The sequence below is a fragment of the Macrotis lagotis genome, chromosome X (genome assembly GCF_037893015.1).
Source record: "Macrotis lagotis isolate mMagLag1 chromosome X, bilby.v1.9.chrom.fasta, whole genome shotgun sequence".
Taxonomy (NCBI): Eukaryota; Metazoa; Chordata; class Mammalia; order Peramelemorphia; family Peramelidae; genus Macrotis; species Macrotis lagotis.
Genome location: NC_133666.1, coordinates 219,379,157 through 219,396,314, shown reverse-complemented (window position 1 = coordinate 219,396,314; position 17,158 = coordinate 219,379,157). Strand labels below are relative to the sequence as shown.

General features: G+C 34.6%; 1 protein-coding gene across 4 annotated transcripts in view; it reads right to left on the bottom strand.

Annotated features, from left to right (window-relative positions):
• The window catches only part of MCTP1 (multiple C2 and transmembrane domain containing 1), a 528,212-nt gene that overhangs the window by 115,393 nt on the left and 395,661 nt on the right, over window positions 1-17,158 (bottom strand). For all 4 annotated transcript variants that reach the window (XM_074200502.1, XM_074200503.1, XM_074200500.1 and 1 more), the window contains one exon: window positions 15,110-15,229. In XM_074200502.1, the coding sequence (XP_074056603.1) occupies window positions 15,110-15,229 (120 nt within the window). The remainder of the gene's footprint in view (window positions 1-15,109; window positions 15,230-17,158) is intronic.

The following is a 17,158-nucleotide window of genomic DNA, read 5'->3' as shown; positions in this document are numbered from 1 at the left end:
GTTATTTTTTTTTTTAGGTTTTTGTAAGGCAAATGGGGTTAAGTGGCTTGCCCAAGGCCACACAGCTAGGTAATTATTAAGTGTCTGAGACTGGATTTGAACCCAGGTACTCCTGACTCCAGGGCCGGTGCTTTATCCACTGCGCCACCTAGCCGCCCCCAGAGGCCTAATTATTAATGCCCTTTTTAATCATTGTATTTTTGGGAGGCATGTGACCCATATTTACTTATAATAATAGCTAGCATTTATAAAAGACTGAGATTTGAAAAACATTTTGCAAATGGTATCTCATTTTATCCTCACAATTGAGAAGAGGCATGTGTTGGTTTTAGTATCATTTTGCAAATGAGGAAGCTGAAGCAGACAAAAGTTAAATGACTTGTCCAAGATCATAGTTATCTATGAATATGTTGTATCTTTCAAGTGACAAGCATTATGTCTCTCTTGCATTTGTATCCCAAGAACTGTGCTTTACAAAAAATAGATGCTTACTAATGTTTGTTGATTGAATGACTGATCATTCCATTGATCAGAGATCTGAAATTTTTCACTGTTGTTTTCCTTTATTATTATTTAAACTTTATTTTCCAACACTGACAATGATGGTCTTCTAAGCCATGATAAATCTTTAAGTTTTTCTAAAGTAGGGAGCAATGCAACAAAACTTATATGTCTACCTCCATTAGTGGAGGTTCCTCTATTCAACTGTAAGCTCCTTGAGGGAAGGGACCATCCTCCTTCTTTTTCTTATATGTATACCTGTGTTTCACATAGTGCCTGGGGCATGGTAGGAGTTTAATAAATGTTTATTGAATAAAATTGAAATGGCATCAATCAGCCAATCAGTGAACAAACATTAATCTACTATGTAACAGTCACTGTACTAAACAATGAGAATAAAAGGAAAGGCAAAAGCAGTCCTAAATCTCAAGGAGCTCAAAATCTAAGAGAGCAGATGACATGAACACAACTAGATACATGCAAGGTATCTACAATATAAAAAAAAATAATTTTCAATTTTCAATGAGGGAGTGGGAGAAGACTGGAGAAAGCTTCTTGAAAAAGGCAAGATTGACAATAGTATAGGTTTATGACCCTAAATTCTACAAAGGAACATTACTCCTTGGCAATAGGAAAAAAATTATGAAAAAGCAGGAATTGGTGGCAAGACTTTTTTTTGAAGACTTTATAGAGTACAGATATTATTACTTATAATTTCCCTACTAGTACTGAATTGATTAATGAAGCAATAGTGGAAGACTACACAGGGAAACTTGCTTTTATTCAAAACAGCAGTTCTCAAGCTTTATGGATTCAGGACTCCTTTACATTCCTAAAAAAAAAAATTAACTGAAGAACTTTTTTGTTTAAGTGGGTCTAATCTATTCATATTTGTTATATTAGAAACTAAAGCTAGTAGTTTTAGAATTTTATGAATTCATTTAAAATAACAGTAAAAAAATCCATTACATATTAACACAAATAATATATACTTTATGGAAAATAAACTATATTTTCCCCAAAAGTGAGAATAGCATTTTTATTTTTTTCATATTTTTGTTTATTTAAGGTAATGGGGTTAAGTGACTTGCTCAAGGTCACACAGTTAGGTGATTATTATGTGTTTGAGATCAGATATGAACTCAGGTCCTCCTGACTCCAAGGTTGCCACTGCACTCCCTAAGTGCCCCAAGAATGGCATTTTAAAAAATATTTTTGAATTTTTTTTTTGGAAATCTGGAAAATCTTTAATGATTGGCTTAATAGAAGACATGTGGGATTCTCATGTGTTTCTGAATTCAATCTGTTGTGATATGTTGTTTTAGTTGAAGTGTATGAAGAATGTCCAGCGTCACAGAAATACATAGTTAGAAAAGAGGAAGGGTGTTTCAATAGGTAGATAACAGATTAGTGTTAATTTGAAAATAGTTTTGACCTCACAGAACCCTGAAAGGGTGGTCCCCCAAAGGATCATGGATCATATTTTGAAAGCAGCTAACAATGTTACAAGGTAAAATTCCTAATATGGAATAGTAACAATCTCTGCCTCTTTATTTTGAGATACAGAAGCAAATAACAGATTGGATAGTTACAGATGTGATTTAGTTTGCTAAGTGACTAACAAATGTCATGCATGTGGGGGGGCGGTTAGAAAACTTTAAACCAGGAAATAGTTATTTCCTATTGAAAAACATACCTCATGCATTCTGATTACAAAACGCTTTAAGTTATTAGATTCCTAATAATACTTCTCTTTTAGGGATACTTCCCTGGGCTGAAAAAGTCCTATCATTTGGTTTCCACTTCTGCTCTTTTAATTGAGGCTTTCCAATTTCTTGTCACCTTTCCAAAGCAGGGACAATAAGTTTCCACCAAGATCTTATGAAAACCTTTGCCATTACCACCTACTGCACAAAGCTTTGTGCCCACATTGGTAATGTGGACTAGTCATGAGGCCATGAGTCAGATAGAAGTAGCATTTGCAAGTGTGCATTGTGGGGAAAAAATCTCTCTTTTGGGTGATTAACTAAAGCAAATTTATCTCTTTCATAGAATTACTATATGGGTCTTTTGCCTTTTTTCTGGAAAAAATGTGAGCTCATTCATGTACCCTTTTCACATGGTGGGGGTCTGGGGCACAGTACCCCTCAATCTGGAAAATCTGTAAAATGTTTTGACTTCCCTTATATCAGAGAAGTTTGATTTTTTTTTCTTTCTTTTATGGGGTATTTTATAATTCCTTATAGTAAAATTTGAATTAAGTCCTTATGGCTTCCACAAAACTCTCCCAAAATTTCCATTTAATTTCTTTAATGCCAAAGTGCAATATATTGAAACTGTGAAGAGGAAATGCATGAGTAAGGGATAACTGTATATAATTTTTTCTATTATGCTAAAATTCTAAACAGATTCTATTGAGGATTAAGGTAAAGCAGTGTTTCACTAGTCTCTTGAATATTAAAGGCTAACTTAGGGATAAGGGATTCATAGGTTATTTCCAGATGAGGAAATTTCATTTCCTAATGCAGTCTTGTGTTTTCTCTACAGTTTCTAGTCTTAGAGAAATATCAAGAGAATGAAAACATAGAATAAGGTGCTTAGGGTCACAGGGCCAGTATGTGTCAGAGGCAGGACTTAAACATATTGGCTCTGAGGATGATTTCAGGAGATCCATAAATTTATTTACATTTTTTACTTCACTGTTAAGTGGTTTACTTTGTGGTCCTATGTATTTAATATATTTTAAAAGAGAAGGGGTCCATAGTCCATAGTCAGATTTCCAAATAAGTTTGTGACCCCAAATGGTGAAGGGCCCATACCCACAGTCATATTCTCGATGACCAACATAGCACTTTCAGGTTCCAGGTGCAAACTGATGTATGTATGTATGTATGTATGTATGTATGTACAAACTTTACTAAAACCCATGGAAACACATTAATGGTCAGTTCTTTTTTTTTCTTTCCCTATACACATGTGTACTCATGCATTCACACATTCATACTTTTCTACTTATAAAAAAAGTAGAAAACAAATGTGGATAAGAAAGGAAGACTGAATTGAAGGAAATTTTATGTATATCTTTCTCTAACATACTGGTAATTAAAAAAAGTAAACATGGTAAAAAAAATCATTAATAGGGAGGATTGTCCCCAGGGAAGGAACGATAAGAAAAAAAATATATCTAAGAAATGAAGAATATAAATATTTACTTGAATGTTTTCTTTCTTCTTTAAAAATGTTCATCTTTGGATAACAAATGATTCAGGATTATCCAAGATCTAAAGTTAGAATGGACTCTAGATATCATTTATTCCAAAAACTCTTACTGTACACATGGGGAAATTGAGGTCCAAATAAATTAATGACTGGTCTGAGGACCCAGATGTGTTCCATATTTCTTTCCACTATGATGTATTGCCTCCTTTTTTGATTACTGGGCTGAATATCCAGGAATATCATCACTATAGGCAAGAATTACATTAAAAAGCTTTTTTTAGGGAGGCACCAGAAAGAAATGAAATACAATACAGCTGTTCACTTGCTTCTGCTGGTGGCATGTATTAGTTTCTTCTTGGTCAGGTTAATTATCATGCTGGAAACTCCCCCCCCCCAACTTCATCTCTTTTTGGAAAGGAATGGGGCATCTTGCTTAAAAAGTGTTTTGAAAAAGTGAAGAAGATTGCTTATGAATCAGATATGAAAAAGGAAATAATAGCAAATAGCAAGTATATAATATTTTACTATTTATTATAAGAGTAGCTAGCTGGGGCAGTGGAAAAACTAGCAGAGCTGATGTCAGTAAGATTTCTCTTCTTGAATTTAAAGTGAGCCTCAGACACTTACTAGCTAAATGACTCTGTGTTTGCCTTAGTTTCCTCATCTGTAAAATGAGCTAGAGAAGGAAATGAAAAACCACTCCTCTACCTCTGCTAAGAAAACCCCATATGGAGTCATGAAGAGTCAGACATGACTGAACATCATTGGAGTTCACAAGATTTAGAAAATTCCACAGTCCTGTGACATAAATGGCATTATCTCTATTTTCCTGGGCTCAAATGATGACTTCAAGCAACTTTGCTTCACTTAAATCCAATTTATTTGACCATCAATTGTCATTTTTGTTCTCTTGGAGCACAACAACAACTAATAAGAAAAATGAACCTAGAGAAGTGAGAGGACTTGCTCAAGATTCCAAAGTAAGGGAGTAAAAGGAAGACATGAACTCAGACTTTTTTTTGCCTCAATTCCACTAATCATTTCATTAGACAACATTATTTCTCTGTGAGGAAAAAGGGAGTAGGCCATTTTAAAATAAATTTATAAAGCTTAGTGCTTTTATTTGGAATTTTCTCACCTTGAACCATGAACACAGAGGTTTTATAGTCTTGCTGCTTTCAAGTATTGAAAAATTACGATTGATTTCAGGAGGAACTAGCACTATTTAATTCTTTTCCTTCTTGTGAACTTCACAATCATCAACAAGCACAGAACAGAACAGAGATGCTGGATTTCATATGCATCCTTTAGAGTGACATTTGGTTTGCTTGGAATATATATATATATATATATATATATATATATATATATATATATATATATATATATATACTTGTTATTACGTAAGGCTTCTCCTTAGGGATGAGGTATGGGAGGTGACTGAGTAGTGGGTAATGATAGATACATACACAAAAAGAAAATAGAATAGCGGTACCTCCTCAGGTGCTTTGCAAGGGGAAGCCAGTGTCAAAGATCATTAGGACCTGAGAGACACATCCATTTGTTAGCAAAAAGATTCCAAGTTGGAATTCCTTGAAACCCATCATCACACAGATGGTGGTCAAGCCATATGTGTAGTTATGGGAGCATGGTCAGTGTCTTGAATTATCAATCCAAATTACTGTTAATCGACAAAGTTTATAATGACAAGATTCTTCAGTTACCAATGCTTGGAGCATTGTTAATCTCTAGATAAATACTTGTGCTGAATAGATTTATTGATAGAAGGGAACAACTTTTAGCATTGTTCAATGGGGCTAGTGGAGGGTTCCAATATCCTTGAGTATCAGGCAAATATTTATTTTCTAAGGTTTTTAACAAGGGTGAATGTAGCTTGATTCATCATCTGTCATAGTAAGATTGTGAGTCAGTGAATGATTTCATTGATCCATGCTAGAGTTCAGTCTTTCATGCCTCAATTGATTAGACAATTAAGACTGTTAGGTAAGCAGAATAGCATAACAGCAAAGAAAGATAAGGAGCAAACTTTAAGAAATGGGAGTAGTGTATGTGTTTCCCAATGAATTTGGACAGTTTTCACATCAGAGAAATATGAAAAATATTTCTTCCCTAATGTATTTTTATATGAAGCTCTGCTTGGCTAAAAACAGGGATTCTGAGTTCTCCCATCTTCCTTATTATTCCTTGTTGATTTAGATAAATTACAGGTAGCCCTCTGGGACATATATTAAGTGGATTTTTGACTACAGCTTTACTTACTTTTAGGTAATGACCTATACTTGTCAGTGACAGCATTAGGAGTGTTAATAGTTGCTACCCAATGCCTCATGAAGGTAAATCCAGGGACAGCTGTGGTTGCCTTAATAGCCTTAATAATCTTTGGACAAATTAGAAGTAGTAATGTGAAAGATTTAAATCTTTTTTTATGTGGACAAGTGATTTCATTGACATAGGGAACAGTGATGAAACTCCCTCCACAACACAGATGAGTAACTAATCTGCATTTTAGTCTTAGAGAATTGTCTGGGGGCAATGAGAATTTATGTTACTTGTCCATTCACTAGTTACAGATAGTAAGTATGTATAAGAGGTGGTACTTAGAGCCTTAGGATTGTTGATTAAGAGGCTTCTTTCTAGTCACTGTGCCAAGCTATGTCTCATGTTGAAGACACTACCCTCAATTTCAGCATCTTTCAGAAGTCCTCAATTAGGAACTATCTATTTTTTTTTCTGAATTAGGGCTCAAATTAGGGGCAGCTAGGTGATACAGTGGGTAGAGCACTGACCTTGGAGTAAGGAGCACAGGAGTTCAAATCCAGTCTAGATACATTTATTTAATACACCTGACACTGACACACTTGGTTGTGTGACTTTGGATAAGTCACTTAACCCTGATTGCCTAGCATCCAGAGCTATCTCCAGTTGCCCTGATTCATATCTATTCACTGGTCCCAGATGACTCTGGAGGAGAAAGTGCAGCTGGTGACTTAGCACAGCATCCTCCTCACTCAAATCCAATTCATGTGCTTATTACAGCATCACCTCCTTGATGTCATGGTCTTCATTGAGAAGGAAGGAGAAACATTATTATTGTCATCATCATCATCATTAAGGCACAGAAGAATTGGCATCTAGAGTCTCTTTTCTACTACTGTCTGTATGAGTGTGACAAATCCTAGGGTCTCCATTTCCTTATCTGTAAAATGAGGAATGAATTGGATGATCCTTACAGGTAATAATTTCCACAAGTCTGTTATGAGTTCATAAAGTAAGCTAATCACTAGGATGGGGAGTTATTTTTCAGCTATTTTGTCTTTTAATCCAGTCAGAGTTGCTTGCTCTTCTGCAGACCAGGGTTCAAACTATACATTAAAGGGAGAATGAGGTGTTTCATCCTAAAAGGAGATAGAGTGACCCTAGTATCTGGGTGAATTTTTGTGTATGCAGAAGCAGGAGAGCTATAAAACAAGGAGACAAGCTTGAAGAGGAGGGGATTCCTGATTTGGTATATTATTGCTGGAAGAGCTATAATTATTATACAGATCATTCCTTGGTTCCCTGGAAATCTGTTGACTCATATATCTAAAAGGCTAGGGATAAACTCTATGTGCTGACAATGCTACACCAAGAAAAAAACCCAGTCCCATTGAGCAGAAGATAGGACAGACAATGAAGATCTCACCAATGAAAGGTGCAGAGCAGACAACACCTGGGAACTATAATAATAGAGCAGTGCATGATGATACACACACATATGTGTGTATGTATGTGTGTGTGTGTGTGTGTGTGTGTGTGTATCATCCTAACAGGAGCTTCAAATTAGTAGAAAGAGGTATAATTGACTTATTGAGAAAAGTTCATAGTGTGATAGAATCATGGGACTTTAGGATACTATGTTAGCTGCCATAGGACTGATAATTTTTCTTTTTTATTATTAAAACTCTCTTCCAATGTATTGTGGCAAATAATCACGAATGAGGGGGAGCAAGTACTAAATATTGAACTCACAAGTGAAGAGACTGCCAGGTTTTTGGAGAGAGCTCTTGCTTATAGAAATGTGACACCTTTATAAAAAAAAAAAACCCGAGTTCCTTCACCTAAAAGCATCAATTGACTCAAGACATAACATATTGACAAATAAACATCTGACATAATATTGACTAAAACAAAAGATCATCCAACCCCATGCCTGACATTTCAATGAAATAAGGAGTGATTCCATTCACCAAATTGTTAATTCAGGTGTAGGAGTGGTTTTTTAATGTAATATATTTTATTTTTATGTATGTATATATATATATATATATACATATAATTACAATAAAATATAGAACAACTCAAACTAGGAAAAGAAGGATGTTAATACTCATTTTTTGGACAGGAATCTGTCCTACCTACTGTCAGTGCTGTGTTTGTGTCTTTAGGAATGAATGTTTCTCTTATATTGTCACAAGTTTGTACATTCTTGAAGAAGACCACAACATCAGGGAGGTGATGCCATGACAAGCACATGAGTTGGATTTGAGTAAGGGGGTGCTGTGCTAAGTCACCAGCCTCACTTTCTCCTCCAGAGTCATTTGGGACCAGTGGCCAGAAATGAATCAAAAAGACTGGAGATGACCCTGGATACGAGGCAATCATGATTAAGTGACTTGCCCAAGGTCACACACCTAGTAAATGGCAAGTATCTGAGGCTGGATTCAAATTCCTGTCCTCCTGAATCCATGGTCAGTGTTCTATCCACTGCACCATCTAGCTACACTGTCCCTAATGAGTTCAGTAGCACAGTAAGATAAGAAATATTCAGTAACTATTATAAGTCATTTCTCTAATTAAGTTGCTACTGAAAGAAATAATGATAGAAAAGCAGTTACTTTTTTTAATAAACCTTGATTTGAAAGATCTCCAGAAAGGATAGTCTATAGCCTCATCTTGTAAATGGTCATAAAGCTAAATGACTCATTCTATTGGATATCATAATCTAACAACTAACATGGTAATAGCAGAACATTTATTCATCTATATATTTCTCATCTATTACAGAAACTTCTTCCTCCTACATCTTTTCTTTTTGTATCATAGCAGTATTCCTTTCCCTCTTATCACTCACATATATAAAGTTAAAGGGCATTTAGATTTGTTCCTCTCCTACCTCCTCTCAACAATCTTATATTATTCATTCAGTAATCTAAGAATCACATTTTTTAGCCACTGCTATAGAAGATGTTATTTTTCAAGAAAAACAAAAATAGATGTTAACTTCTCTAGTATAAATTTCTCTTACAGACGTCTCTGGATAAAGATCTTTGGCTTTAGATCAGATAACTGCTTATACACATCAGATTTTATCTCCCACATGTGTGGTGACTTACAGGGCTTGAAAATGTTTTGAGGGACACTTTGAGGATCTGCAGGTCAAACATAAACTTGTGATTTGCTATGCAGGGATATTGCTTCTCCATTGTATGACTGCTTACATCCACAGTATGCCTACTGGGTAACATGGCAGATAAGAGTTGATTGAAAAATGGAAATCAATACCATGGAGCAGAACAAAGAATCTGGCTTCCAAATTTTATGTATTTTGAGGGATATCTGGAACTAGTGTGGGAAAGGTTTCTTTGTTTAAATGCACAATTGGGTTTGCCAGAAAACGTATAATTAGATAAAGAGGATTTAAGAGTTACTTAGGGTCTCAGCTGTGCCTGTGTCTCAGAAGCTGAATGAAACTTGGTGACTGCAGCACTGAGAGTCTGGAAAGCACAGAAATGGATATGTGTGTTTTGGGCAAGTAAGAGGCAATTACTAGGAGTTATGGAGTATAGTTGGCATTCCATGAGAGTTAGACTGCGGAGTCCTACCCAGAGGGCTGTGCAGTAGAATAAAATAATGTCCATGGCACTTTGGAAAAGAGGGAGCCTGTCAGAACAAATATGTTAGTAGGAAAAGATTTAGGAAATCCTACTTTGTTGCTATATTTTACACAAAACAATGTGGCAGTCTCATAATTCATATTAATTCGAACCTTTCAATAGGCTTAGGAGAAAGCCTTAGGATTTTATGGGACTATATGAAGGATCTACAATGAATTACTCTAGAAGGGAAGCCAAGGCTGAGAGCCTTTTGGAAGAGACAACTACTAGAAAAGCCTGTACTTCCAGTGTTTCTCATTCGAAGTACTTAAAACAATTGCTCGTTTCTGTAAGGAAGACCTCTCTTGGGATAAAAAGGCTCAAACTAAATTATAAAAATTATGTTTTCTTATTTGCAAATAACTCCAAATCTTGTAGGGACTAAGAAAATGTGCTGATTTGGAAATACAAAAAATTGGATTGTCTTGGATGACATTAATTAAATGACCTGACTTTGGATAAACCACTTCATCTTTCTGGATCCTGTTTTCTCACCTTTAAAATAAGGGTATTTGTCCTAGATGATTGCTAAGGACTTCCAAGCTCTACCATTTTGATTCTGTGAGTCTCTGTGGAGTTGCCTCTTTCCTTTCCACAAAATGGAAACTAAACTACCAAGGTAATTAGGGAAGTATTGAAACCAGCTCCTATTTCCTTCAAGAAACTTTGTGAATTACATAACTATTTACTGCTTTTCTGAAACCACATCATTTACCTGAGAAGCAATATAAGGTACTGGAAAGTAGGTACTATTTTAGGTATGAGAAAGAATAATGGACCTGAATGGATATTAGAAAAGTTGATGGGTAACTGCTTTGCAACTTACTAAGATCAGTGGCTTTGGGCATTTAACCTAAGTTTTCTGAGAGTTCCAGTATTCTCTTATGTACAAAAGGAATAAGAATACTTGTAATATTTGCCTCATAAGGTTATTATAAGGGAAACATTTTAGAAATGATAGTTTTATGTAAATGCTGTTCTCTAGAGAATAATCTAATTTCTTTCCCACTGAATTTATTGGGGTTTTTTCTTGATCTTTGCAGTTTTTTGCTATTCTTTTTGGAAATTCCCTCCCCAATTCCTGAGTTTTGGTGACAAGTACCACTATAGTTTCCTTAGCTGGATCCTCATCCTCTTCTCATTAAGTGTGAACTTCACACAAAGTTCTATGCTGGGCTCTCTGCTCTTCTTTCTCTAAATACTTTCTCTTGATGATCTCACAAATTCTCTTGAGTTAATTATTTCTATGCAGTAGACGCCCAAATGTATATATCTAGCTCTAATCTCTCTCCTGAGCACCATTCCCACATGACCAATTATATTTTGGATATCCCACCAGGATGTAGCATAGGTACTTCACATTCAACATTCTAAAACAGAACTCATTATGTTTCCTTCCAAATCTGTCCCTCAAAACTTCTTCAGTTCTGTTGATGGTCCCAACATATTTTACTCAACAAGTTTCTAACATTATCTCTTCTTTTCCCCTTAATAGCCATATTTAATCTTGTTGATAGTTCCATAAAAACATCTCTAATTTCTCCCTTTCTTTTTAGTTAACTTGCTTCTTTTCGAGTTCAGGTACTCATTATTTCTCATTTGGATGACTGCAATAACCTCCTAGTTGTTTTTCCTGCGTTGTCTCTTCTTTCTCCAATTCACACTCAACAATGTTACAAAACTGATATTCTTAAGACATAGAACTGATCTTATCACCTAAGTTACTAAAATATCTGCAAAGGCATTGACCTTCTGTTGCCTCTATGTAAAGAACAATAGTAATAATCATAACAAATAACTAACATTTATATAATATATTAAAGTTTGCAAAGTACTTTATATGTAAAATACAAAACATCTCATTCTGATATTTAAAGACCTAAACAATCTGACTCATCAATCTTTTTATTCTTAACCTGTATCACTCCTTCTTACCTACCTATCACTCAAGTCAAAATGCCCAACTAGGACCATTTAGGAGGCTATCTTGATAGTCTAGGGAGAGAAGGGTTGAGTGCATGAATGAGGGCTGAAATTGCTTGAATGGTCAGAAGGGCTAAATGCAAGGAAGGTTGTAGAGATAACATTGAAAAATCTTGCCAACTAATTAGGTAGATAGACTCTAATAAGCACCACTATGCTAATTCTAAGGTTGTAGAACTCAGTGACTTAAAGATAGCAGTGTCATCAACTAAGAAGGGTAAGATTTGAGGGGCTGGGCATAAGGAAATATAATGATCTCTGCTTTGGGCATGTTGAGTTTGGGGTCCCTATATATAACTACATTTAACTAGCTAGGTGGTACATAGAGTGGAAGGCCTGGATGAGTTCAAATCTGAGCTCAGATACTTTCTACTTGTGTGCTCCTGGGCATATCACTTAATCCTGCTTACTTCAGTTTTCTCATCTGTAAAATAAGCTGGAAAAGAAAATGGCAAACTACTCTAGTATATCTACCAAGAAAACCTCAAAAGGGGTAATAAAGAGTCAGACATGACTGAAAAATGACCATACAACAACAAAAGAGATATTGAAGATGAGAGAAAAGAATTATTAATGTAGGAGATGGCCTCCTAACTTATTGAAGACTAGCACAAATGAGGAGAGAATAGGAATAAAAAAGGAGTTTGAGGAGTATAGTTGGGGAGAAAAATGGATTTCATACCTATTTTTAGTAAAGTAGAAGGCAAGGTCTTTAGCTCAGAGGAAGGAAAGAAGAAACACATAAAGGTCTAAAAAGAGAAAAGACAGATTAAACTAATTTATGTGGAAAGTATACTAGTCAATCTGAGAATAAAGAATTAAAAGATTACTAGGTAACAGTGAGAGCCCAGTTGAAATTAGATGATACAAATTTGTATTGAATTCATGTTTGAGACTTTGTCCAGTAGTATTCAGCAGTGTGTGAATAGGAAGAGAGAAGGCGGACTTATTCTTCTTAGTCCCAATATTTCTTCTACATGAAGAGATTAATAAATATTCGAAGGTAACGATCATGAACTCACAAATCTTAAAGGGATTTTAGTATGGCATGGTTTTTAGTCCTTCCTTCATCCTCATTACCTTCCTCTAATGTGTCAATCAATGTCCTTTCTAAACCATGGTGAGCAGAACTGACTGCAATATTTTAGAGATTATTTGAATTACTTTGAAGTAGACCAGAACAGACTATTGTAGATCTCTCCTAGCTTTCACCTTATATGCTAAACTTCTATTCTTGCAGCCTAAGAAAAATTAAGACTTTATTCAGCTACTTGCACTGCTGCTTCATTCAATTTATTAAAGTTCCTAATTCAATTTTTGTTGTTGTTGTTGTTAATTAATCATTTCAGTCATGTCTGATTCTTCATGTCCCAATTTGGTTTTGGTTTTTTTTTGGCAAAAATATTGGAGTGGTTTGCCTTTGCCTTCTCTAGATCATTTTACAGATGTGGAAGCTGAGGCAAACAAGGTTAAATGACTTGCCCAGAACCACATAACTAGTAAGAATCTAAGGTCAGATTTAACTTAAAAAGAATTAGCCTTCCTGACTCTAGGCCCATACTCTATTTCAAATAAATTACTTAATTGTTTTATCTTACCCAATATATATAGTCTATACTTTTATATTACTAAATTTTAGCTTGCTGATTTCATTATACTATACAATTCTATTATGTCACATTGATTTGAGGATCTTAATTCTGGCATATTAGCTACTCTCTTTTGTTTTGTGTCATCCTCAAATTTGATAAACATGTAATCTGTGTCACTGAAAAAATTAAAAAGTTGAAGAGAATAGGAACAAGGAGAGAGAGCAGGAGAGTCCTGTCCTTAATATTGAAACTGATCCATTCATTCAACAAACTAGGTCTAGCCATTTTCTTCTATTATACACTTTGTGAATATTCACTTTTGGTCTGTTTATTTTAAAGTAAATTCCATTTTACCCCAAATAAAACTGTCCTTAGCAAAAAAAAAGTTGATATGAATCTTAACAATATTGTGAGCTTCTTGAGGGCAGAATCTTTTGCTTCTGAATCCCCAGAGTTTAGTCATTGTTTGACACAGAATGAGTGCTAAATTAATGCTTACTGACTTGACTTGATGTTATTAGCTGATCATATTATTATATTGTGTTTTTGGGTTGAGTAAGTTTATAAAAATGTTAATTTTAAAATCAGATGGTTACCCTTAATGGGGAAGGCATCTCTCCAGAGTTTGATGAATTCAAAATGGATTCTTTTGTTGCAAAGATGCTCAGATTTCTTAGAACAGCCCTATTCTACTCACCTAGTTAATAAATTAATATATTTTCTATTTAGAAGAGGGACAATCATGCTGAAGTCTTTGGACTTTTTTTTCTGAGGATAGAGATTTTCAGGGTAATTGTATAGAGCAGAACACCAGTCAAAGCAAGAATGGGCTAAAGTCTGCACAGGTAGAGAAGTCATTTGCTTTTGCTTTTGAAACTAAAACCTCCTTAATAGTAAGTTCAATTCAATGAGCATTTATCAAGTATGTGTGAGGTACCAGGGACATAAAAACAAAATTATGAAATTACCTGGCTTCAGGGAGTTTAGCTTTTACTGGGGGTTAATAACATGTATGCATATAAGTAAATATAAAATATAATATAATCAAAAAATATAATTAAAATGATTTTGGAGAGGGAACAGTAACAACTGGAGGAATTAGGAAAAGGCTTTTTGAAGAAATTAATGCTTAAGTCTTAAAATGAATGAGTGGAAGGAGACCATACCAGGTTTAGGGAATGGTTTGTACAAAGGCAGAGATGGGAAAGGCACTCCAAATATGTTCTGCAGTTTTCAAAAAGATAAAGTGGAGGGTAGGAGAAATGAGATTTAGTTCAGCTTTCCCTGGGGTCAACTTATTTTAAGTTATATCCTTTAACCATTAACATAACTCGTTTTTAATCTACTGAGAACTTGGGAAAGCATAATGTACCTTCAAAGGTGCTTTGTGGAATCTCCTAAGCCGATATCAATGATTCATTTTCTCGAGGACAGAATCAAAAAGAACTGTAGCGAGAAAAATGGATCGAGTTTATATTTCCATGAATCATTTGGGAGAAATTAAATGCTCTCCCTGCTGTCCCTTCAGCTCCTAGAATTATATGCACTTTTGTGTTAACAATCAGTACAACATAGGCAATATCAAGAGGGGAAGAGAAATATTCCTCTTCTTGTGCTCATTTAAAATGAAAACCAGCTCCTTATAAATAAAAACCAGGATTCAGTGCATTCTCCATTATGTGTTTTCCATTTTAGTTTCAACCAAACAGAGAAAGTAATGGAATGCATGCAAACTTTTCATTGTGGATAGAAGGAAGACAGACAAATGTTTGCCCTGATATGAGTCTACAATTAGAAATTGTTTTTCAAAAAGTCAAATTCATTTCAGGTCTAGTAACAGAGAAGGGCAAAAAGAACACAGGGGTGGAAGTAAAGACATACCGTGTCACGTTGCCGGTTATCTTTCCCTGATTTTATCAAGAAGTAGTTCCACGTCAGTAGCAACAACAAAACCAGGGGTATCATGTAGAGCTCAAAGTTCCAAACCACAAAAAGGAAGAGCTGGAGGAGACAGGAGAGAGAAAAATAGATGAGTCAATTTTGAATGTCATTAAATGGATTCTCTTATTCACGCTCCACTTCAAAAAGACAAACTCAAAAGTTTTAGAATGGGAGGATTTATCTTGAAAACAGTCATGAGGACTCCTTAAGCATTTTCTGAAAGCAGAGCAGAACCCTGGAAAGCTATTGTCAGGAGATTGCATTGGTTTTTGTTGGGTTTAATTTCTCTAAAGGAAAAAAGAATGATACCATTACCTTGTCAAAGAGGTGGTTTTAATTTTTTTTCTTTAATGAAGTTATCATTAAAATGGACAAAATAAGGTTGAAAACAAAAAGCATCAAAAATGTTGCTACACAGTCAAAAATAGCTCTACTTTCTTGAATGGTAAGAATGAATCACCATTTATTATTAGGGGCTTTCATCTTACTCAGATAACACAATGTAACAAGCCTAAGATGTGGATGGAATTATGAAGCCTACACAAGAATATTGAAAAGAGTTCACCTCTCACAACGTAAGAAATGCTTCACAAAAAGTAGAGCAAGACCTGCATTAACATAACATTGGTATAAAATCAGTCAGCCATAAATCAAAATGAAAGTAATTGGAGCATAAGAAATGAGAAAAATTGTATTAGAATATTTTAAAATAATTCATTTTTAAAAAAATGACATATTTCTAAACTTTGCATATCCCTAGGAGACAATTGTTGGAATTCTTTGCATTTAAGTTGATTTGATATTATATCATTTTGAGGGTGACCAGGATTCTAAATTGATTATCAATTAGCAAAATGAAACAAACAGGTGGTAAAACGGTTAGAAAACTGAATTTTAAGTTTGGAAGACTTCAGTTTGAATCCTGTTTTCAACCATTTATTAAAGCTTAACTTCTTATTTTCTTTATATTTAATAAGGATAAAGATAACACTTAACTTGCAGGATTACTGTGAGTATCAAATGAGATGATATAAGAAAAATATTTCAGAAACCATTAATGTGCTATATAAATTCTATCAGTTTTTCATTTCTATATTGACTATGAAATTCTGTCTTTGCCATACTCAAAAAGTAACTCAACATATATATCAGTTATATCCTTAAATAAATATCATTTTAGATGACTGATTTTACAACACTATTTTAGAATTAGTTAATTGGCGGTGCTTACAAGCTCTTCTTCATATTCTAGCACTTGTATATTACCTATATTTGAATCTCTGTAGTTTTTCAGGTTATTGCTCAAAGGGACTAGTAATAGTGAACTTCTGCCTCTTAAATTTCATAGAAACCTTAGTACTTAATCTCAAGGCGGAAGAAAACACAATGGACATTTCTGTGAACTCCTTATAAACTATCTTTTAAAAAATAATGACTGAACTAATCTTCCATTCAGTACAGATATATTACTGAATTATTTGAAATCTTCTGCCAAGAAGGAAATGGGTTAACATAAACTCATCCAGGGATAGCTAGGTGAGGCAATGGATAGAGCACCAGCCTGGAGTCTGGAGGACCTGAGTGCAAATCCAACCTCAGACACTTAATACTTCCTTACTTGTGTGACCTTGGGCAAGTCACTTAACCCCATTACCTTGAAAATATTAAAACAAAACAAAAAAAAGTCCCACAAAACTCCTTCAAGGACATAAATTCAAACAAAAAACAATAGTACATGGTCCTACATAAAGAAATTTAAATGTTTTAATGTAATAAATACTAGTGTCTCTCTAGGGTAGACAAAGAATTTGGTTAAGCTTGTTAGTTTAAATGTGTACTATTTTCAATAGGGGAAAGAAAAAAAAAAACTTAAGCAAGTAATAAAATGTTTCCCTTTGGGTTTTGGAGGATTTGGGCAGTTAAGACCACATTAATTATATCTGATAGTTTCCTTATTTTCTGTTAGGATAATAGTGATAATAAAATGTA